The sequence below is a fragment of the Zalophus californianus genome, chromosome 9 (genome assembly GCF_009762305.2).
Source record: "Zalophus californianus isolate mZalCal1 chromosome 9, mZalCal1.pri.v2, whole genome shotgun sequence".
In the NCBI taxonomy this organism is placed as follows: domain Eukaryota; kingdom Metazoa; phylum Chordata; class Mammalia; order Carnivora; family Otariidae; genus Zalophus; species Zalophus californianus.
In genome coordinates, this window is record NC_045603.1 from 85,818,201 (window position 1) to 85,843,278 (window position 25,078).

At 35.4% G+C, this 25,078-nt stretch overlaps 1 protein-coding gene across 3 annotated transcripts in view; it reads right to left on the reverse strand.

The window, feature by feature from the left end:
• LOC113923148 (solute carrier organic anion transporter family member 1B3-like) overlaps positions 1–25,078 on the reverse strand; it is a 71,591-nt gene that overhangs the window by 5,925 nt on the left and 40,588 nt on the right. For 2 of the 3 annotated variants that reach the window (XM_027595766.1, XM_027595765.1), the window contains exons 4-13: positions 24,283–24,415; positions 20,780–20,901; positions 19,345–19,491; positions 19,057–19,155; positions 17,524–17,754; positions 16,309–16,473; positions 14,465–14,660; positions 10,805–10,970; positions 8,458–8,642; positions 2,521–2,585 (exon numbers count right to left, since the gene is read on the reverse strand). In XM_027595766.1, the coding sequence (XP_027451567.1) occupies positions 2,521–2,585; positions 8,458–8,642; positions 10,805–10,970; positions 14,465–14,660; positions 16,309–16,473; positions 17,524–17,754; positions 19,057–19,155; positions 19,345–19,491; positions 20,780–20,901; positions 24,283–24,415 (1,509 nt within the window). The remainder of the gene's footprint in view (positions 1–2,520; positions 2,586–8,457; positions 8,643–10,804; positions 10,971–14,464; positions 14,661–16,308; positions 16,474–17,523; positions 17,755–19,056; positions 19,156–19,344; positions 19,492–20,779; positions 20,902–24,282; positions 24,416–25,078) is intronic. The other variant, XR_003520191.2, reaches the window with a different exon arrangement.

A 25,078-nucleotide genomic window follows, 5' to 3' on the forward strand; every position in this document is an offset into this window, starting at 1 on the left:
ACCAACTTAAGCCTAAGTGGCAAAAAAGAGAACGTTGTCAGTAAAACATAGAAGTCATGTTGGTTCATATATACTTCTCCTAGGCAAGGAGAGCTGGAAGTGTGGGGGTAGAATTATAACTTCACAGAGAAAGGAAAAACCTCTCAGCTCAACTAATGCAAAGTCAGGAGAGTTTTCAACCCCATTTTTAAGAAAGCTAGCACTTCCTCCCCCAGAGAAATACAGGCCCAGCTTCACAGAATACTAGGCTTTTGGCAGGTTGTCCTTCTTTCTTGGCTCAGAGCTCCACTTCCACCTTTTTGGTGTCATGAGAGCGCACAATCTTGCATTTTCTCTCCATTGATTGTGTGCATTTTTAATACTTCCTCGAAGCAGCGTGGTTTGTCCAAGCTAGGGCCTGTGGCTGAATTTTGTTTCTGTTAATGTTCTAATCACAATGATACCTGGGCATCTAGTGGTCTGTGCCTAACCAAATTTTTATCTGTAGCATATGATTTTTCAGAATGCAAGGCTTTTTAGAAACACATATGTTGCCTTATAGCGGAAGTACCCATTTGCTTACTGCTATTTTAATAAACTCTGAGATACACTCCTAGTTCTAAGCATTGGTAGTTTGACCAAAACTTTAGAGACATGCTGGTAGAGATCTATATTCCATAGGGTAGATCTGAAGTGGTCATGATTTCACTTCATTCTTTTTGTATTTCAATGAATGACTTTCAATTTTTATTTTGTTATGTAAAAAATGGTAGTGATTCATATTTCAAAATTATATTGATTTCATTTATTTCTAAGTCTCAATTTTTCTGAGAGTGAGAAATCTGAGATGACAAAATACTGGTGTCTGGGGCCAAACATATCTGAGAAAAACTGGTACTAAGAAAATGGGTGAGAAATTTACAGCTTTGCACAAATCACAGCCACCCTTTGAAAAATGAAAAATACAATACCACTGGTTTGACCAAACTTAATTCATTAAATGTTTTAGGTAGCCAACTTAAGTTATTACTAGAATTTTAAAACTTCAAATAATTTTCCAAATATCATTTTCAGTTTAATATGCTCTATAGACCTCCCACAACTTATGCATGTGTTATATTCAAGACAATTTTTTGTGAATCAAAAGTCTACTAGTCAGTATGTATTATTTCCAAAAAGTAGTTAGGTTTTACTGTGCCATACATTGGACATATCAAAATAGTAAGCTCATATTTAGGACGGCAAAATTCCTTTCTTTCTCTTTTACGTCACTAGAAGAATTTCCTCTAGTCTTGGTGTTATTTTAGCATCTAAGGGGGAGTCCTAGATCCCCACATTCTATTATCATCTGCTAGCTTCTGTGGCCTAGCTTCTAGGAGAGAGGCATCTCCATTGTATCTGGAGGCAGGGAACTGCCAGACAGGCAGAGCTGCAAGATTGGAGGACAGAAGAGAAAGCTGGGATGACAACGAGAGTGGAATCCTGCAGCACCTCCATCTTCTTCTCTCCAAGCCCTTTATAGTTCCTCTTTTACCTTTGAGGATCTGTGGCCTTCTCCCAAATATACTTCTTGGACAACTTCTCCAATGCACTTAGCCAAAGAGTTATGCTTCTTTCTTTTGCTTGCAAGGATCCCAGGAATTGACCCCTCCCACTTCCTTTTCCTTCTGCCATCAGTGGTTGCCTCCAAGCCATGGTCAGTCTTCTACCCCAATCCCTAGATGAATGATGCTCTTTTCCTACTTCCCAGGAATAAGCATATTATTGTTAATACGTCTTACAAAGGGGCATGCACAGGAGTTAGGTTAAAAGTTATTGTGCTAACTACAGAAATCTCTGTGGAATAAACAGCAAATGACAAGGGAAAAACGATGATTTCCTAAATCTTGTACTAATCACCTCATTTGAATATTTAGAAATAGAACTCTTACCTCTGAAGTCTATGGCCCTACTGTTTAACAACAACAAGCACAATATCCTGAGCTTTCTTTCATTCAGAACACTCCCTTAGTCCAAGATGCTCAGTTCTACAGTCTAGTTCCCATTTCCTCTTGCATTTTTAACTTCTGACAAAGATTAGCTTCCCCAGCCTTAGAGAAGTGGGCAGTGGGAAGCAGGGCAGGAAAGTCTGCTTGTTTCACACAATCTCAACCTGACCGGATTCCCAGGCCTTCCAAGCAGTTTTGGGCATTACCCTCTTTATGTAGAAGGCCCTCCACTCTGCCTATGGGAAGTAATATTCCTAAGTCTGAAAGTAGAAAAACTTTGGACATCACCTATCTTTGTGTTAGAAAGAGCGTAAAACAAATATTATGTCTTCTTGTTCTACTTAAAGATTGACTTTAACTAGAATTAATGATCAAAGTCTCTTTTAAGTTACTTAGTTTTCCTCTCATTTTTTTTTATTTACCACAAAAAATAGCAATTATTTTAAATTATACATTGAAAAATTTCTTATGACTGGAAATTAATTACACCCAGTCTGTGAGCTTTGGTATGAAAATTTATATCTTAAATTTTTAATCTGTATATTTAGCATACCTAATGCTCGTATAGTTAGTGAATGGAAACCCACCGCAAGGGATTTCAGTTCAGGTTGAACAGTTCTGAAATAAGATAAAGGCGAAGGCACATTAAACATCTCCAAAATACCAAACCACGTTCAATATCAAAACATTTCTCAGTGGTATTGTTTTCACGATCAGATGAAAACCCTCAAGTGAATGCCTGACATTATTTCAAGTTTTATTTTCAGTTGTTTTAAAAGGTGAACAGCTGAGTGATAATTATTATTCTCTTATTTATTCAACATTTTGAGATTTCAAGATGGTTTAACATTTTCACATTTGATCCTTTGATATCCTATGAGTGTGTGGTCAGAACAGACTTTATTATGGCTACAAAGAAACAGATCCCATGTGACCCATTCAGTTGACACAGGCCATACACTAAGGCAGATACCTTTATTGAGGTCTTGGTATGAGAACGCATTTACCATATCATTTCTGCCATTGCTACTAACAACAAAGTTCACTAATATGATCCATGAACTATGTAATATAACCCGGAGTGTCAAAAAAGGTACTTGTATTCTAGTGTCTAGTGTTTTCAAATGTCATTTTAAAGGGAGCAAGCACATTTGTATTCTCTTTTAGAAATTAACTCACTCTTGCACTTAGAAATTGTTTCCATAATTCCATTTCTCTGTGTTCAATAAGATGATGACACAACCATGTCATTCTGTGACATCCCTGTGATAGCCTAATACATATCACGTGAAATGAATTATTCAGCAGCAGTGGCAGGATGGGGGGGAGGTGACTGAGTCTCAAAAACCCTGTTTTTCTGGAAATATTTGATTAAGTGATACAAAGGTGGTGGTGGTGGTTGTTTTTTCTTGAGCTGTTTGGATGACTGTATTTGTTCATAGAAATAAGTAGATTTAGTCATTCAACAAACACTTGCTAAGTGACCCCTGGGATATTCCATGCTAATTCTTCTTCTTGAATAAAGAGATAAATGGTGTTTCTTATTGACTGCATGACTTGGAGAAGTCATACAACCTCTCTTAGCACCGTTTTCATATTCCTGAGTCCCTGGGCTCTCACCCCCACATAATTTAGATAATTCTTTAATCATACCCAGTCTCCTGCTCCTTTTATATCACTCAAACTCTTCCATTTTGTCCTATTACCAGCAAAATCCTTAGATCTTATGTTCTTAGGAACCCCTTCACTTTCTTGTTCTAAAAAAGCCTGGCTGCCCCCTTATGGTTCTCTTTCCATGCAACTCTTTCAAATAATGGCTGTTTTTTCTCTGTAGTCTTACTGGGTCTCAGTGTAGATGTCCTTCTTGCTCTTTTTTTTTTTTTAAACACCTCCAGACCCTAGTGCCTCCTCTGAAAGATTTCTAGCTCCCCTCAAGTGGTGTGCCATTGTGATATACCATTCCCTAACCTCCTGGCTATGGTATCTATAGATACTGTAACTACAGATACTAGTATCTTGATCACCACTCCCATCATTCCTTGGGAATTTTAGTACTAGGCTCTCTGTCATTTTTTTCCAAAACTATATCTGCCACTTTTCCTAGTTATTATAATAATCCAGGTAGACCATCCTCCAGTGCTCTGGCCTCCAGGTTTCCTGACCTCTTCCCTCACCTACCCCTGGTCATGCTATAAAGTACACACTTCCCTAATTCTCAGTTTTGAGCACTCCCTCACCAGAAGCACCTCTCAACTTTTAAATTCACTCTCTCCAATAAACCAACTCCAACAAGCCTCAGCCCCACAGGGCTTTTCAGACCCTTGACACTCCCCACTTTGTCCCAGGTAATCTCCATTTTCATTTCCTCACTTTTCTCACCATGCTCTCTCCTTATAATCATTCCTTTCATATTCCCTGGACTTTTCTGTCCTTCCCATCCTTTACTGTCCCAGGCAAGCGAAAATGCTTTCATTCAACCCCTGCCTTTTCTGCACCTATACCTAGAGAACTGCTGGCTGGAGGAAATCATTCAAATATTCTGACTAAGCTCATTTTAAGCACAAACCCTCAGGGCCTCCAGTACAATCCTACTGTATTTTACTAGTTTGTTTTCCCAGTTTATTCTCCCAGCCTTTAAGATGACTAGTTTCCATTTCCTGATCTCATCTCAAACCTCTTCTTTTTTTCCTCCTCCCATTTAGCTGATTACCTTGCTTTTTATCTAACAGAAAAAGTAGAAGCAATCAGAACAGAATTTCAATACTCTTGCATGACTAAAGCTACATGTGTATCATTTTATTTTTACCCACATAGATGACATTCCCTTTCATTACAGAGTAAACTCTGTGTACCTGTTCATATCCCTTTCAATCTCCTCCTTTAATTGTTCCCACTCTTAACTACACTATCAATTTCCTTCATCTCTACTGGATAATTCTCATCAGCACACAAGCATACTACAATGTCTAGTATAAACAGAAATCTTAAGGGCACACCCCTGCTAACTTACCATACCTTTTGTCTGTTTCTTTTTATAACACTACTAATATAAAGAATTTTTCCTACTGGGTATCTGCACTTCCCTTTCTTGCATTTTCTCTTGCATCCTTTGCAAAATAGCCTTTCTTTCCCCCCATCTTTATGCATTATTTTTGTTGAGGCTAGCGGTGACCAACACATAATGAAATCCAGTGATGTCTTCTTAACTCTTTTTTTTAATAATTTTTTATTGTTATGTTAATCACCATACATTACCTCATTAGTTTTTGATGTGTTCCATTATTCATTATTTGTGCATAACACCCAGTGCTCCATGCAGAACGTGCCCTCTTTAATACCCATCACTAGGCTAACCCACCCCCCCACCCCCTCCCCTCTAGAACCCTCAGTTTGTTTTTCAGAGTCCATCATCTCTAATGGTTCATCTCCCCCTCCAACTTACTCCACTTCATTCTTCCCCTCCTGCTATCTTCTTCTTCTTTTTTTTTTCTTAACATATATTGCATCATTTGTTTCAGAATTACAGATCTGTGATTCATCAGTCTTGTACAATTCACAGTGCTCACCATAGCACATACCCTCCCCAATGTCTATCACCCAGCCACCCAATCCCTCCCACCCCCCACCACTCCAGCAACCCTCAGTTTGTTTCCTGAGATTAAGAATTCCTCATATCAGTGAGGTCATATGATACATGTCTTTCTCTGATTGACTTATTTCACTCAGCATAACACCCTCCAGTTCCATCCGTGTCGTTGCAAATGGCAATGTCTTCCTAACTCTTAACTTCTATGACCCACCCTCTTGGTTTTCCTCCAACCTCATGGGACCTCCTTCTCAGTTTTCTTCAATGGATTCTCATCCTCCTCTTGGTTTCTGGAGTTGGAATGCCTGGATCTTCATTCTGGAATCTTGTTTCTATCTGTACTCAGTCCTTAGAAGATCTCAAAAGGGCCATGGATCCAAAATTTATGTCTCCAGCTCTAATATTTCTCCAATAGGCATCTCAGATTTACAGGGATAGAACAAAGTCTTACTTCTCCACTTTCTCCAAACTACCCTTCCTTAGTCTTCACTAGTTTGTTCAGCAGTACCACCATCTTCTCAAAGCTGGGCTAGAACCTTGGGATCATCCTTAAACTTTCTTTCTTACATGCCACATTCAATCTATCAGCAAATCCTATTGACGTGGTCTTAAAAACAGAAGACTGAGACTCGTAACACTTTCTATTTCCTTTACCATCACCATCCTCAAACTCCCATCCTGTGAAGAACTATCATAGCCTTCTGTTCTCCCTGTTTCCATTCTTGCATCCCCAAAACTTGTTCTCCACTTAAAAGCCAGAGTGATCTTCTAATCGGTAAGTCAGTTGTATAATTCCAATGCTCAAATGTCTCTGCTGGCTTCTCTATACAATTAGAATAAACTCCAAAGTTGTTACCATGCCCCACAGGGTGTACATTTTCTGGACCATGCTCTTCACCTGTCCCCATATCAGCGTAGCTTGTACATTCATTTTTTTTTTCAGGTCTCTTATCAAATGACTTCCAATGCACAATTTCTGAATTAGTACAATTTACTTGCCTCCCTCTTATATTCTTAAGCTGATTTATTTTTCTTCCTAATGCTTAACACTTCTATTTTACACATTTACTTGCTTATTTATTTACTGTTCCTTCTCTTATACCCATCCAGTCCCCCATCCCTCACTGCCCTGGTAGCTAGCAGGACATTTGTCACTTTGTTCACAGTTCTGTCCTTAGCATCTATAATTGTGCCTGACACACAAAATGAATAGACTGAATGAGTGAATATCATCACCCCTGCTTAGTCTAATTTTAATAACAGCCTTATGATATAAGCATTGGAAAATCATTAATAGACTGAGGTTTATATTTTTATTCTACAGTCCATTTCACGAAAGTTTTCTTTCAATAAAATCAAAGGCTGGTGGGAGATCAGTAAATGTTTTTGCCAAATGGTAATGTTTATCTTAACCATATAAATGACATTAATGATGAAACAATGATCTCCAAAACCCTCTTTCACCCTGCAAAAGATTTTAAATTAAAAAGCTAAGACTTTTTGAGATAAAGCTAATACTTTTTTGAGAGAGGATTTTTCTGACAGTTAATGAAGCTGTACTTTGGCAATTATGCAATTATGTAAGACCTCTTTTTGAGTAGACAACATTTTATATTAAGGTGGAGATATAGCTGTAGAATAAATTAGTAAAAATAATTTAACAAGATTTTGGATCAGAGTAGAATTGAACAACTGTAGACTCAGTTTACTCATGTATACTCATTTTAACAAAGCTTAACCCACTTGTTTTCTTTCCCTTCCATGTCATGCTGTTGGCTGACAGTGAACTTGTAGTCAACAACCTAGGTCTTAAAAATATAATTTAGATGTTAACCTACACCACCATATTTACACATGCATGTCTTTAAGACCTACCTGCAAGTTTTTATATGTTTTTGGTTTTAGGTAACTGAATAATTAACTTCACCAACAAGGTTTGTGTTATCTGCTCCCTTCCTAACTCTCCAGTCTTATCTTATGTCATAGCCCTCTCACTCAGTATGTTCCAACCAGCCAGTTTCTTTTCACTTCTCAAACACTCCAGCTCTTTCTGGCCTTGACGCATCGGTACCTAGACTCTTTGTCTGTACAGTTCTTCATTTTGCTAATGTTAACTTATTCTCTAGACTTTTAGATTAAATGTGGATTTTTTTTGAGAAGTCTCTGAGTCCTCTTCCTCACAGCTCCTCACCTCAATCCTAAATTAGGTTTTCCTCTTTATTCTCTTTAATATCACTCTTTTTCCTTACTAACACTAATGACAATTTGTAATTATGTGTTTATTTTAAGTCTATTTTTCTTACATCAGTCTTTCCTGTCATACTCTAAACTGTATGAGAACAGGTACTGCATCTGTTTTATTCACCAGAGTGTTCTTCAAGCATGGTCTAAGTATTTGTCTAATCAGTGAAGAAAGGAAAGAATTCTGCTCATGTATCTTTTTCTTGTCTATGAGGATATTTGAGAGACCAGGTCAAAAGCTATTTTAAGGGTATATTAAAAGCTTTAGAACTTTATAGACTGGTTATATTATACAGTCTGGTTCCCAAATGTTTTCTTTCAGTGAAATCAATAGTTGATTCACTCTGACAGGCCCATCCTGGTATAAGGCATCTCAAAATTAGAAGTTCTTATAGAATCACAACAGAGATTTTTTTTTCACAACTGAAGCAATTATCAATCAGTATATGTCACAAAATTCTAGTAAGAGGAGAAAGTATGAAATTTTATCATTAATTATGACATTGTGGTATCACAATAATCCTAAGTAAATACATTCCTAGAAAATTAAAATGTAACAAAATACAAATTTGTGTTCCAAATATGTTATGGAAAATATGTACATTATTAGGTGTGTTTATAGCCTAATATACATAAAAATGCTTTTTAAAAAGTCATACTTACTTAAAAATCAGCATGACAGTTGGGGTGCTTCCCAATGAAGAGAAAAAATAATTCAAGACTTGCACCAGTGAATAAATATAAAATTTTTTTGTACATTGACTATCTCTTGGGCATTCACCCAAAGTCACCGAATTATTTTTGTTCTGGACACCAGTTACTTCCACACAACTACAGTTATAAAACACCTAAAAAATAGTTTTTGAAATATTGCAGAATATATTTAGAAGATATGACTGGGCTATGAATACATTTCATTATATTTAAAGAAGTCTCATCCATTCAAGCTAAAATATTTACAATGTTTGAAGAAAGCATTCTGAAAATACAGTTGTTTAATAGTTGAAAGGCAAAATAGTTTCCTGGATTCCTCTCTAGACAAAAAAAATGCAATTCACTATTAACATTTAATTTATTCCTAAAATAAAAATTAGGAAAGGATAGAAAAAATTAATGTTTGAAACTCTGTATATAATTTCTCATTAATATAAATTCTTTTTAATAATTTTCTCCCACTTATTTTTACTTTCTATAAAAAAACCTAGTTACTCTTTTTAACAGTCTTACTAAGTGTCAGGAACAGGAAGCAAAGGGAAGGGTTACTCAGAGAATTCAGAAAATATAGTTTTGTGGGGGGCAAAACTGGCACTAGAGCTACTCATTAGAATAGGGCAGAGTCTAGGGGAATAGGAGCTAGGCAGGGGTACTAGAATCCTACTTTGACCCACAAACACAACATCCAAGAGTATAATGACAGATTATAGGATATATATATATATGATATATAATAATATTATTATTATTATTACCAGAGAGGTTCAACACAACAGAATACCTTAATGGGTAGACCACAGAAGGGAAAAACTTAGGAACAAATGATTTTAGAGATTTAATTTGGCAAGTAGTTTACTTAGATAGGTGGTTTTAATAAAATCTGTTTTGAGTCTAGGCTAAACTAAGGTTTAAGGGAAGCTTAAACCTATTAGTACTTTATTTACTGAAGGAAGTAATTTGAATCCATACTTATCTGATAATCAAGCTTTACTTTTTAACTAGGAACAATATGGATGAATCCTTTATGTATCAAGCCTACTGACCAATAAACCCAAGAACATTATTTTGAGCAATTAAGAAGGGATGTTTTATTACTAAGGATTTGGTAAAAGAACTCCATAGTGGTCCTCAAATGGTATAGTCATTGCCAGTATTAAGAAAAATGTACACAGAGCTCTTTTAGGATTCTCATATCATGTCTCCTCCAGGCCTTCACTAATGGGCCAAGTGAGACCATGGATTAAATGGGGCACTATCAGTGAAAGACACTAGACCCATGAATATGAGATATGGGTTTTTAAGTATGGTCCTTGGGTCACATTTCTGCAAATTTATGGCCTGACTTCAAAGAATCCAGGTTCTTTATTCTTCAAAGTTCTCAGTGCCCTTCAACAATACAATTAGTAGGATTACGGGCCAGAAAAAGATAGTAAAGTTTGAAAATCAAAGACAGAACTGTGTGGTAGAGAGCAATGATCATAGCTGATTATACTGCTAATGTTGGTGATAGGAAAATGGCCCAGGATATGGCTCCCCAACTTTGTGAGATATTCAGTAGATTGGAAGTGAAATAGAGAACATGATACCTGATCCCCAGTTACTGGAAATAAACTCAGGGAATTAGGAAGAACCCGTAGTCTGCATGGAAGGGAATATTTTGAGTGAAGAAGGAAATGGCATTTCTATGGAAAATATCAGGAATAGATAGGCAAAAGATGAAGTTATCCTGGATAAAATTTCCACCCTTGGGGAAATCAAGTTGGAAGCCAAGAATTGGACAATCAAGTGAGCATGAAACCTTGATTAATTTTCTGGAAAATCAAAAGTGTAATGAGCCTAAAGATAAACTTGTCGAAATCTATATGCAAAATTGCATATAGATTATTGTCCTGGAAACAAAGGGAGTGCTGACAAGTGGTTGGATCAGGACTTTCCCCTAATTTCTAAAGGGTAAAGTATCTCTAATTTAATCTAATTAGTAAAATGCAGTGATTCCTAAGGATTCTAAATGCATTTAAGTTCCAGAAAGTCATGTTCTCATAAACTCAAGGAGGAAAAGTGGGAGTAATCTCAAATGAGATTTAAGCAACAGAAAAACCTATTTGTGTTTCAAGCAGGATTTTATGTGAGGCTTTCATTTACACAACTTCACAACCATCACAATGACAGAGAATATTAGGAGTCTTTTTCTATTCTCTTTTTACTAGAGACCTTACTTATAGAAAGATTTGATAAGTAATTGTTAAATCAAATATGCAATGTTGATCGAGAAGAGAAAGTAAAAATGAATACTCACCATAGATGTTTTATTGCCATTTGAAGATTTGCATCCTGCTAGACAAGGTGACATGTAAGTTATTCCATTGTCTCCACAGACTGGTTCCCAGTGATTTTCATCACAATTGCAGTCTGAGTTGCAATAAGAAAGTGGTACGTTTATATGAGATGTCACTGGATTATTCCTGGAAATATAAGGTAGACACATATCAAAAAGAGAGAGAGAGAAGGAGGAGGGAAGAGAGGAGAAAAGAAAAAGAAAGGGAGCATAGGAAAGGGAAGCCAAGAGAAAGGAGGAAAAGTGGGAGGGCATTAGGATAGGAGGGAGAAGAAGAGGGAGGGATGAGGGGGGGAGAGAAATAAGGAAAACAGTTGGGCTTTAATAAGACAGTAAAATTTGATGAGTGATGTTGTCAAAATGGCATTTTTTAATATAGTGTTTATTAACTTAACACCTCCCATCTTTACCCAGACATAAAGAAAGAGGATCCATAAGACTTATATAAGAGGTCCTTGTGATTCTACCAAGAAATTACTCATTAAACAAGTCACTTCATTTTTCTGAGACTCAGTTTCTCTTCAGTAAGGTGATAGACTAAAGTTCTTCCCAGCTTACTGTAAAGTCCCATGAATCTGTGTTATTCAGTTTGACTTTTTAGATCTATATTTCAACTACATAAAAATTTCAGAACCCCTGAGGATCAATTTTTTTAAAATCAAGAATAATAAAATCAGTTGACAAAGATTAGAAAAACTCCATACACTTTTTAAATGAAATGACAACATACGTTATAATGATTGACTGTAAAACATGGCTATATTTGTAAAATATAATCTTATAATATGGCTAAAATTAAAAAAATGGATTATTTGTATAATTAATTTTCTGCTTATAGATTAAAATTATTTTGTAAAAATCTTGATAATAATTGAGGATAAATTATATTTGAATTAGGAAGTAATTTACATGAAGAAGTAGACTCAGAAATTCAGAAATTCTATTACCAATAATTTTACTAAAGTGCACCTAATACCTAATTCTGCTTGGGAACATACAACTGGGAGAGGTTAAACATAATGATTAATGACCAAATCCAGACATTGCCATCAGCTACTCCTGAGCTCACATTAGTTCTGCCACTTCAGAGTGTTGTGACTACTCTTCCTAAAATCAGCTTTGCCACTTGTAAGTCATAGATAATAACATTCAACCGCATAGGGGTATTGGGGGAAAAATTCATATGGCAGTTCTCAAAATTTTGTTCTCAGTAGCCCTTCATACTCTTAAAAGTATTGAGGATCTCAAAGGTTTTTTTGTCCAAGTGGGTTATATATGTTGACATTGATAGCTATATAATCAGAAATTAATAGTAAAAAATTTTAATACACGGGGTGCCTGGGTGGTGCAGTCATTTAAGTGTCCGACTCTTGATTTCAGTTCAGGTCATGATCTCAGGGTTGTGAGATTGAGCCCCATGTTGGGCTCTGAGCTCAGCGGGAGTCTGCTTGAGATTCTCTCTCCCTCTGCCCCCCCACCCCACTCATGTTCTCTGTCTCAAAAAAAAATTTTTTTTAATACATGAGAAGACACAAACACATATCATTAGCCACCAGACTGATGTTATCATCATATTATTGTAGCCTTAGAAAATATCGCTATATACTCACAAGAAAATAAGAATGAAAAAGGCAAATACAATCCTGGTATTATTATAAAAATAATTTAGAATGTGCTGAGCCTTCAATAAGGTCTCAGGGACCCCTATAGACCCTCAGATCACATTCTGAGAACCTCTGTACTAATTTATACTTTAAAAACTTATTCCTGTTACTAACACTTCATAAATGCTAAATACATCGATTCTGTAATTTGCTATCATTAAACTATGAGTTTCATGAAGGCAGTGATCTATCTCATAAATCTTTTTGACCTTTAAGTAGCACTCAGTAAAATTTTACTGAATGGAGAGAATCTTATACAACTCTAGCTGCTTTCTTTTGAATAGATGGCACCGTTATTATACTTGTTTTATGGAACTGGCTCTAAAGCCACTCTAAAGCATGTCTGACAACTTGGGAGCCCTTGGAACTACTGATGTGATCTTTGGAGTCATTGTATGACTTCAGATAAGTCACACTTCCCCTGGTTCTCAACTAATAAATGGAGAGGAAAAAAGGGGTTTGGGCTTCATGATCTTTAAGGTGCTTTTACCTCAAAAGTTCAATGTTCTAAGATTCTGTATTTACTGGAGTGGATAATGGTGGATAGGAGTAATTACTAACAGTCAGGATTAGGAGAAAGCTGAGAGATAATTAGACTAGGTTGACAGGTCTCCAAAATAGGATGGTGTTTACATAAAGAAATGTGGGGAAAATTGACAAGTTCAAACTGACATCTCAAAGGATCCAGAGTATAAATGCTCAGAGCCAACAATAAGCAGCACTAGGTATCATAGTTACTCAACTGTAATCCAAGGATCTTTCCTTGTTGTCTGAATGTGAACCTTCCTAAGCTTAAAATTATTGGTTATATTCAAGAGATGATAAGAAATCTGTACCAGAATCCTGCCCCTAATTTGGGGTAGAACTATAGTACTAGGAATACTTCACAATACTTGATAATAATACAAAGTAAAGGTTTTCTATGGTCTAACATACAATTACATATAGGATATTTATTAACTCTACTGCTAATAACAATATTAACAGAATAAATAGCATTAGCTTGCAGAAAAGGAGAATTCAGTACAATATAAGAAGTGTTTTCTTATAAATGTAGTTGTTAACCATTAAAACTAATGGTAGATAAAAATTGCTCAGTCACTTTTGGGAAATGTTATACTGATATGAGGAATTCTTAATCTCAGGAAACGAACTGAGGGTTGCTAGAGTGGGGGGGGTGAGAGGGATGGGGTGGCTGGTTGATAGACATTGGGGAGGGTATGGGCTATGGTGAGCGCTGTGAATTGTGCAAGACTGTTGAATCACAGATCTGTGCCTCTGAAAAAAATAATGCAATATATGTTAAGAAAAAAAAAAGAGGGTGATAACAGGAGGGGAAGAATGAAGGGGGGGATATCGGAGGGGGAGACGAACCATGAGAGACTATGGACTCTGAAAAACAAACTGAGGGTTCTAGAGGGGAGGGGGGCGGGGGGATGGGTTAGCCTGGTGATGGGTATTAAAGAGGGCACGTTCTGCATGGAGCACTGGGTATTATGCACAAACAATGAATCATCCAACACTACATTAAAAACTAATGATGTAATGTATGTTAATTAACATAACAATAATTTAAAAAAAAAAAAAGACTAAAATTTTGGAGTCTAAACCTCCCAATTTAAGTCAGAATCTTAACATTGCTAGTCAGGTAATCTGTGTATCTCTCTAAGCCCTACTTTTCCTATCTATAGAATGAAGGTAAAAGTACCTGTCTGTCATTGTAGGTACCCCATAAAGGATAACTATTATTATTACAACTTATATAGGTTTACTTTTAGGAATAAAAGGAGAATTTTTTGAGATCTTAGGAAGTAGACATTTTAAGATTTTGTAAATTGAAATTTCTCTCAATTAAAAAAAAAGTTTAGCTAAGATTGCTATATGCCCTGTTTTCCTTATAGTCTTTTACATTTGATAGTTCATACATTTTGCAATTAATATACTGATATATACAAACCCATCATAGGTCAAAGTTAGGCCAGCAACTGATCTGTTTTCACAAATTAATGCAAAATTTAACAGTTGAAATATGAAGGCCAATACATTGGTATAAAATGATAATTTGGCCATTCCAAGCAAGGTAAGTTTGAATTTTTTAATGATATATCCTCCTATAAATATTCCAGTTGCAATAGTTGGTAAGGTTAAGCTTCCTAGAAATAAAGAAGAGAAAAAAATTGTGATTATATAAATATGGTTATTCTGAAATATCTTTATAAAGGAAACACAGAATGCATCAACCAAATTCATCCCATCTTATTCCTTAAGTAGCAAGCTAACAGCCCTGGATGGAGGTAGGAAACCAGGTGTACCACATGGGAGAAATGGAAATAATTTCTTAATGCCAGTGCTGAGGATTTGGGTTCCCCAATAGCAGAAGTCAGTGACTGAGGATATTTGAATGTTTCAATCGATGACTTTTATGAGGGACTTTTTTCTTCTGGAAAACAATAAAATATCATCTTCCTGCCTATAAGACTTGCATCCTACCATCTAAAATCCTTTACACGCTGAACACTACATCAAAAACTAATGATGTACTATATGTTGGCTAATTGAACACAGTAAAAAAAGAATAAAAAAATAAAATCCTTTACATTTCCCTCAAAATGAAGAGTTCTCATCCTTAAAAACTCATTCCAAATTTGCCCATCACTTTAAAATTAACCACTAGAATTAATATCTCTTCTTTATCCAAACATACCTATACCCTGTGATGATAAACAGGCTTAAAGATGGTATTAAAAATGATTGACCCCTGGTAAAATTTTTCCATGTCATTGTCCTACAAGAGTTATTAAAGGTAAAGATCCCTCTAACAACAGCAACAACAAATTCAGGCTGGGAACCTGTTTGGAAGTCAAACTTGACTCTCAAAGTTTAAATTTTTATCTTAGGTTCAATAAAAGTATCTAACTGAATTATTATTTTCTTAACTTATGACCTACTCACATACCACTTGATAAATTCAGTTTAATTTATCAAATATTTACTGAGTTTCTACAATGCATTGAGCACTGTACAGGGTAATGTACTGCTCTTAAGAATCTCATGTTATACTGGGGGTGAGGGAAGAATAATATAAGAAAACCTTTTCTTCATTAAGCAAGATTTAATATGTCACCGGAAAAAGATAATATAACAAAGTAACTCCTAAAATATGATACTTGTGGGGCGCCTGGGTGGCTCAGTCATTAAGTGTCTGCCTTCGGCTCAGGTCATGATCCCAGGGTCCTGGGATCAAGCCCCACATTGCGCTCCCTGCTCGGCAGGAAGCCTGTTTCTCCCTCTCCCACTCCCCTGCTTGTGTTCCTGCCCTCGCTATCTCTGTGTCAAATAAATAAATAAAATCTTTAAAAATAAATAAATAAAATAAAACATGACACTTGTCTGAATTACGTAGACATCAATGATATGTTTAAGTCGATTTTTCTTTTGTCCTATTTTTTGTAAGTAGCTGAGTTCTGATTCAAAGTGCATGAATTATGAAATTATAATGATTAAATTACAAAAGGATTTGTCTCAGGATCTCAACATTATAAAATCCAATTATGCAGATACTATATCTAAATGTTCCATTCGCACACAACTTTCTTTTAGAAATTCATCTTCTCAAAAATAACATGAGATGCAGAGCAATGATGATATTATGAGATCAACAAATTTGATAAAACTTGCAAGAGAACAACTGGAAATTATATTTACTAAAATATAAAATTACCTTCACATCAAAATGTCACTTGAAACTCAATTAGTTGGTAGTATATGGCTTATCAAACAAATATAAATAATGTGTCTTACCAAGCAAAATGTTAGCCTCAGATGCTGAGCGACCATACTGTTGCTCTATATATTTGAAGACATAAGTAATAACACCAATATGGCTACTGGTTAGCACTAATGACAAACACTGTAATATAACATATAGGGGATTGGTAAGGATGCATTTCAAGGACTGGAGAAAACCTATAAAAATATAAAAATAAGATATTATAATACAGCTTAAATATATGTTAATATCTTAATTTTATAAGTGTAATAAAAGTTATAGAAGACTGAAAATTACCAAAACATATAACACAGAAAGTCAGAGTACCCTACAATCCTACTGTCAACAGTTTTTTATATTTTTTCCGTCATTTTTCCATATGTACATTAGTATCTACTCAGTTTATTTTACTGCAAAATGAAATCATACATACATGCTGTTTTGCAGCTTGCTCAGTTCACTTCATATTTGGTTATTCTTATCACTCTACCATACAGCTACATATATCATTAATTCATTTATTCATTCATTCAACAAATATTTGGTTTTCAACTGGGTCCCAGGCACTATGCTAGGTGCTCAAGAAACCAAAGTGAATAGACATGCAATGTCTCTTATTTGTTAGCACTTAATATTAATTGTTATGTTAATAATAAAATTATTAAGTAAAAATTTAGGAGACAGTATAATCCAAAGTTCACAGAAATGAGAAGACTAAAGTTAAAAAAATTATAAAGTTTAATTTATATAGGTAAATCTGTTTCCTGGTAGACTTTCTACTATAAAATACTGTATCAGCAAATTTGGCAGTATTATAAATCACTTTTCTTATGGTGCAAGGAAAGGAAGAGAATAATAATGTTGTGTCTCAGGTGACATGACAGTAATAGTACAACAACTTGTGCCTACGAACAGGTGTGTAAGAAATTCATAACTTCTGTTTGTGACAAGAATTTTGTGATCTGGGTCTGTAATCAGAAGGTTAACCAACTGTAATGGATGTTGAAAGTGGAAGGAGTTTCTTAGAAAAAAATAGGAGTAAGTATCTGAGTCTAGCAAGACAGAACCAGAGGTGGTTATTTAGAGAGGGATGACATGGACTTTGAAATATCTCTCTATAGATCGCTAAAGGTTTCCATCAGATATGGTCAGAACTAAGCTTTCTATCCAATGGCAACTAAGAAATAGTTTCATCTACCTTCACTGAAATTAATAATTCCAAATTGACTATAAATGTGAATACTTACCAGTAATATTTTCACTAACATTTTGCCCATGGTTGGTCACATTAGCCATTTGAGTCCTTTCCTCATTTGTTTTGAGCAAATATAAAGATGTTTCTTTCTGTGATTTATCCAGATTTTTGGGCAGGAAAAAGAATGGTATGGAAGACATAATAGATAATATTCCAGCCACAAGGAAACCAAGCCACCAAGCACCAACCCAGCGAGAGTCCTTAGGAGTTATTCTGATATTGCCTAGAATAAAGAATTAGAAGCAGTCAGTCAAAAAATCATTTTGAAATGCAATAAATTTTGAGCAATAATGATTGCTGTCCTTCATAGATGAAGAAAGTAAACTATATTACATCAATTCTGAGATGCTATTTTTTTATTTTGTTCACACTTCATCACACAAATATTCAGCAAAAGACTATTGAAAAAGTGAATCCTTTTCTTTTTAATTAATTAATTTTTATTATTATGTTATGTTAATCACCATACGTTACATCATTAGTTTTTGATGTGGTGTTCCATGATTCATTATTTGCATATAACACCCAGTGCTCCATGCAGAACGTGCCCTCCTTAATACCCATCACCAGGTTAACCCATCCTCCCACCTCCCTCCCCTCTAGAACCCTCAGTTTGTTTTTCAGAGTCCATAGTCTCTCATGGTTCATCTCCCCCTCCGATTTCCTCCCCTTCATTCTTCCGCTCCTGCTATCTTCTTCTTTTTTTTTTTAACATATAATGTATTATTTGTTTCAAAGGTACAGATCTGTGACTCAACAGTCCTGCACAATTCACAGCTCTCACCATAGCACATACCCTCCCCAATGTCCATCACCCAGCTGCCCCATCCCTCCCACCCCCCCACTCCAGCAACCCTGTTTGTTTCCTGAGATTAAGAAATCCTCCTATCAGTGAGGTCATATGATACATGTCTTTCTCTGATTGAATTATTTCACGCAGCATAACACCCTCCAGTTCCATCCACGTCATTGCAAATGGCAAGATTTCATTCCTTTTGATGGCTGCATAATACTCCATTGTGTGTGTGTGTGTGTGTGTGTGTGTGTGTGTGTGTGTGTGTGTGTGTATCACATCTTCTTTATCCATTCATCTTTCAATGGACATCTTGGCTCTTTCCACAGTTTGGCTATTGTGGTCATTGCTGCTATAAACATCGGGGTGCACGTACCCCTTTGGATCCCTATATTTGTATCTTTGGGGTAAATACCAAGTAGTGCAATTGCTGGGTCATATGGTAGCTCTATTTTCAACTTTTTGAGGAACCTCCATACTGTTTTCCAGAGTGGCTACACCAGCTTGCATTCCCACCAACAGTGTAGGAGGGTTCCCCTTTCTCCACATCCCTGCGAACATCTGTCGTTTCCTGACTTGTTAATTTTAGCCATTCTGACTAGTGTGAGGTGATATCTTATTGAGGTTTTGATTTGGATTTCCCTGATGCTGAGCGATGAATTCAATATTTGGAAAAATGGTGTCCTATACTTGAAAAACATTATTATGTTACCTTGTTCTGATTATACTTACTGAGATCTACATATCCAATATCCACGTACATTTTAGCAAACAGAGATGCCTGTATAAAGCCAATGATTGGACCAACCATTGATAGTCCATGCAAAGTACCTGAAAATATTATAAAACAATTTTATCAAATGCCAAGAATACATGGTTCTTTTGCAATACATTTTTTAAAGTAACATTATACATGTCTAAAAATATTTTTTAATAAATAAAAGAATGAATGTAGGAACACTACTATTTCAAGAGTGGAGCCAGGAAAGTAGTCATAAAATCTAATTTTCTGTTCATTACCTATATAAAAAGAAGAATGTCCTTCTTCAGCAAAATCATCAATGTAAGAAATCCCCAAGGGTACTATGGGGGTTTCCCCAATTCCACGGAGCATATTACCCAGGAGTACATATATCCATATATATGACCCAGATTCCTTTTCACAACCTATGTAGACAAGATAGTGTTTTATTTTAAATATTAATTTTAGCATTCCTATTAGAAACTCAACTACTTTAACTCCTTAATTATTTCATTTAAGATTTTTTGCTTTTTTCTAATTATAAGAATGATTCATATTCATGCTACAAAATTTGAAAATATACAAAAGCCAAAAGTAAACAAGTAAAAATTAAATTATCTATAGTCCCAACAAACACAGAGAGTTGCTCCTTGTGTTTGTTATATCTTCCACATTTTTAGTTCACATAAAAATATGCATATTTATGTACATTATATACTTAAATGTCCAGCTCGTATTATAAAGTACTTTTATACTTAACACCATATTATGTCAATTTCCCCATGTTTTTAAGATTTCTTTTATACCAGAATTTTAATGGTGGTGTTCTGAATAAAAGTTTTGTACTTTATTTAATCAATCCCTTACTTTTTCCTCATGAAATATTTTTTTAAGACCTTATTTATTTGAGAGAAAGAGAGCAAGCATGAGTGGGATTGGGGCAGAGGGAGAGGTAGACTGCAGACTCCCTGCTGAGCAAGAAGCCTGCCACGCGGCTAGATTCTGGGGACTCCAGGATCATGACCTGAGCTGAAGGCAGAAGCTTAACCGGCTGAACCACCCAGGCGTCCCTCATGAAATATTTCTAACTTTCCATTCTATTAAACAGGAATGCCATGGATATAACTGTAAATAAATCCTTGTGCACATTCCTGATTATTTTCCTAAGTCAGTAAAAGTAGAATTGCTGATTTAAGCATATATGCATATTTTTGTACTTTACTATATTGAAAATGTACTTTCAAAGAGTTAGAAACTTATATACTCCCAGCAATGCATAAAATGTCTTTCCCTCTATGTCATTTCTTTTTATTTTTGACAAAAATAGGTAGAAAATCTTTTTATTTTAAATGTTTTTCTAATAGGTAGAAACATCTAAAGGTAAAAAAATTTATAACCATAATTTGTGTCTCAATAGGTAAAAAATCTTTAATTAGCATAGTGCTTTTCATAAAATTACATTTTTTACATATTTATACCACTTCCCTAATTTAAATATATATATTCTTAGCCAATTCCCTACTGAAATATTCTTTTCTTATTGCTCTTTATATATAATATATATTAACATTATTTTTTCTTACATACATAAGATGCAAATGATTTTCCTGTTTGTTTTTTAGTCACTTTTGCTAATAAATATCATAATCATTTTTACAGATATAATTAAGTTGACCAGTTTGAATATTTATTAGTGACACTATCGGTTCTTACCTTTTTCTACTACTTCAGGTGATGTTCTATTGAGTAACAAATTCTGATCAAGTGAACAGGTTGATAAGCTTGATGTTAAATTTTCTGATGGATCAGTAAGAGTTTCTTTAGAGTACCTATAACTGTAAGAATATCACCAGATTTAAAATTTTGCTTATCTACTGAATAGTTACACTTTCCCAGAAATAGAGGAATTTTCCCACTTTAATTGCACGATTTTCTTCTCTAAATGATCAGAATCCTTTTTGTCAATTTCCCAGCCTGAATTTTAGGGGATGTGATGGGTAAAAATGAAATGGGAGTGCCCACTAAGAAATATTATTCAGTACTTCCCGGGAAAGGTGGATTATCATTCTAGGAGTGCTTATATTCTGTTCAAGATATGAAATACCTTGGTTTCATGTTTTGTTTAAAAAAAAAATAAAACAACCCTGCTAACTGTTTCTATCCATCCATTTGAATTGTCTTCAAAGGTGGTCACAATCTAAACTTCTTGGTTAACCTTCTGATAATACTTAATGAATTTTAGAACAGCATTTTACAAGTCAATCTACAAAGCACACCAATTCACCTACATTTTAAAAAAGATTTTATTTATTTATTTGAGAGAGAGAACATGTGTGTGGGCCCACAAGAGAGCACAAGCCAGGGGAGGGTATGGGGAGAGGCAGAAGGAGAGAGAGAAGCAGACTCCCTGCTGAGCAAGCAGCCTGATGCGGAGCTGATCCCCAAACCCTGGGATCATGACCTGAGCCAAAGGCACATGCTTACCCAACTGAGCCACCCAGGTGCCCCTCATCTACATTTTTTATCAATAACCTGTCTGGTCTTCTTTCTTAGATACTCCTACCTTCCTCCCTCCCACATACACTCAACTGTCTGACTCTACAAAACTTAGTTTTAAAAAATTCTAGTCCTCCAGTTCAATGAGGAAGAACTTAACAACAGAGATGGAGCTAGAATAGGGACAAATGCTGATCCAAAGATACTGAGATACCCTATGAGCTTCAAGGGCATCCTACTGCAGACCAGGCATTATGTTCAGCTCCAAAGAACTAGAAATAAAACACACAGCTTTTGTACTTAGGGTATTTTGAACTCTATAAAATAAACATATATCATAAAACATGTGATAAGTTTAATATAACAGGTCCTGAGTTGTCACAAGGGAAAAGGGAAGATTAGCTTTCCTTGGAGGTGGGAAAGGTGGTGGATTACAGAATCCACAATGAGGATGACATGTGAAATAAAAATTAAAAATGGACAGGAGCTTAAAAGGTAGATAAAGAAGGAAAATTATTCAAGGCTATAGAAACACCATGTGCAAAAATATAACATATTATGGCACATTTGGAAAACCACAAGCCTAGAATGTGGTTCTCCACCCTGAAGAGCAGTGTTAGATGAAGCTAGAAAGACAGTGAAGATATATGTAAATGAGTTTAGATATTAATCCATAGGCAAGAGGCATTCAATATTTTCAACTATGACCAAGAGTAAGAAATACATTTTGCATCACACCCACAACATATACATATGCACACACATTCACAAATATATGTACAATCGAAATAAAAGTTTCACAGAAAAATATTTGTTCTCACATTGTATATTCTTCTATTTTATTCTATCCTATACTCTCAAAAATTGTTGATTTCAATAATCTGAATTGATTTATTGGTCCACTCATGGTTCAGAATCCGATGCTTGAAAAAACACTGTATAGGAAATAGGGAGTTTTCAGCAGGAGTAAAATAATTAGATTTGTGTTTTAAAATGAATATTCTAGTATAGTATATGAGTTAGAATGGAATTGAAACTGAAGGCAAAAAGTCCAGGCCAGAGATGTGGGAAGCTTCAATGAGGTTAGGGACAATAGGATGAAAGAAGGAAACAACTTTGACAGATAGGAGGTAGAATAAGCAATATTTGGTGACCATCTGTCATGTGTGTCAAAATAATGAAAGAATCTAGAATGAGCCCCCTTGACTTTGGTTTGAGTTCCTTTGGCTAAATGAATCATTACTGAAAGAGTGAATGTGAAAAATCTGAGCTGGTTTTGGCACAGTGATGAATTTAGTTTTGAACATATGGATGGGAAATTTTTTTGAAGACTTTATTCATTTATTAGAGAGACACAGTGAGAGAGAGCACGAGCAGAGGGGAGAGGGAGAAGCAGACTCCCTGCTGAGCAGGGAGCCCGACACGGGGCTCGATTCCAGCACCCCGGGACCACGACTGGAGCCAAAGGCAGACGCCCAACTGACTGAGCCACCCAGGTGCTCCTGGATGGGAAATTCTTATCGGATGTTAGGCTGGCGATACCCATGAGGTGACTGATTATACAGATCCCGAGTGTAAGAAAAAGTCAATGTATGTGATTGCTACATTTAATGCACATGCTTCATACAAATAATCTAGAATGAAGTGAAGAAGATTGAAGAGAGAGCTTAGAGGATAGTGATATTATGGTGTCAGCAGCAGAATAAAAGGGCGGACATGATGAAGAAGCCACAAATATAGGAAATAAATCAAGGAACATAATATAATGAAAATAAGAAGAATCAGTACCAGGAAGAAGAAAGTACTTATGAGGGTCAAATAAAGGGGGGATAGGGAATTACTATGGTAACCAAAAGGCATGACTGTTGGCTTTGGCAATGAATAAGTAATTAATATCTTTAGCAGAAACTGTTCATTGTCTCTCAATAACCATTCTTCTCTCCTTCCATTGTAATAGAAGATGGAATTTTTAGCTAGGAGCATGGCAATCTGGAATAAAGTTTAGTTATTCCAATGTCTTTATATCTGAATGTGAGATGTAACAAAGTTCTGGCCACTGTGAAGTTAGAAGTGTTATACTTCTGAAAATATATATTAAGCCCCAGCCAGCATGCACTGTTTCTTCTTTTCTTCTTCCCTTCTTTTTTCTTGTTGCGTGGAACAACATTGCCACAATTTGGAACATGAGGTTGAGGCCATGCAAGGCAGAGCAATACAATAAAAAGAAGCAAGAATCTATCATGCCTGGTCTGGCTACATTAATTTTTCTATGTGGAAAATAAGCTTCTATCTTATTTAAGCTATCACTATTTTAAGTTTTCTGTCATTAGTATCTGACTCTAATTATAACTATACCATGACCCTAAGAAGAATACTCTCAATGGAAATGGTAGTGGGTTAGATGATGAACTTTTATTGAATATAAATAAAATCTTGTAGGCAAAGACATGATGTAAATGTTATACCAAAAAGTCATAAAAAGTTCATTTATTTCCTATGAAACTGTATACTTTGTGCTACTCATATCTCAAAGTCAATGAAAGCCATGGCTGATAAAGCAATAAGTTACTTATAACATAGAAAATATACTTCATTTCTACACATGCTTAGTGGGTATTCTTCTTAAAAGATGACTGCTTATTTAAAAGAAAAGAATTGAAATTTTACCATTAATTTACAATTAAATGATAATTAATGACATAGAACTGTTTAACACTTACTATCCCATAAAGAAATGTGGTAAAGCAGTCAAAATACTTCCAGTTCCCATAATGAAGCAACCAATTCCAATTATCTTTGGTCTGTGTAGTTTGGATCCAAAGTAACTCACAAATACAATCACAAACAAATTTCCTAGAAAGAGAATAAAATTATTTTGATATGATTCACTATCACAAACATTGCCAGTACAATTTTGTGTCCAATAGGATGGAAAGGCCCAGATGAATACAAATAGAGCATAAGATATGGTGCCTTTACCCAAAGATCATATAATTTAATTGAGGAGATGAAACCCACTTACGTTAAACTACTCACTGTAAAGTTGTATGATGTTAAGAAGAAGAATGAAATTTAGACAGGTAATAAAGCACTTGAATAACTTGGCAATATTAGTGAAGCAAAATTTTATTGAAGAATTTGGAGTTGACTGAATTTTTATTTTATTTTATTATGTTATGTTAATCACCATACATTACATCATTAGTTTTTGATGTAGTGTTCCACGATTCATTGTTTGCATATAAAACCCAGTGCTCCATTCAACACATGCCCTCTTTAATACACATCACCAGGCTAACCTATCCCCCCACCCCCTTCCCCTCTAGAACCCTCAGTTTGTTTCTCAGAGTCCATAGTCTCATGGTTCATCTCCCTCTCCAATTTCCCCCCCCTTCATTTTTCCCTTCCTACTATCTTCTTTTTTTTTTTTAACATATAATGTATTATTTGTTTCAGAGGTACAGGTCTGTGATTCAACAGTTTTACACAATTCACAGTGCTCACCATAGCACATAC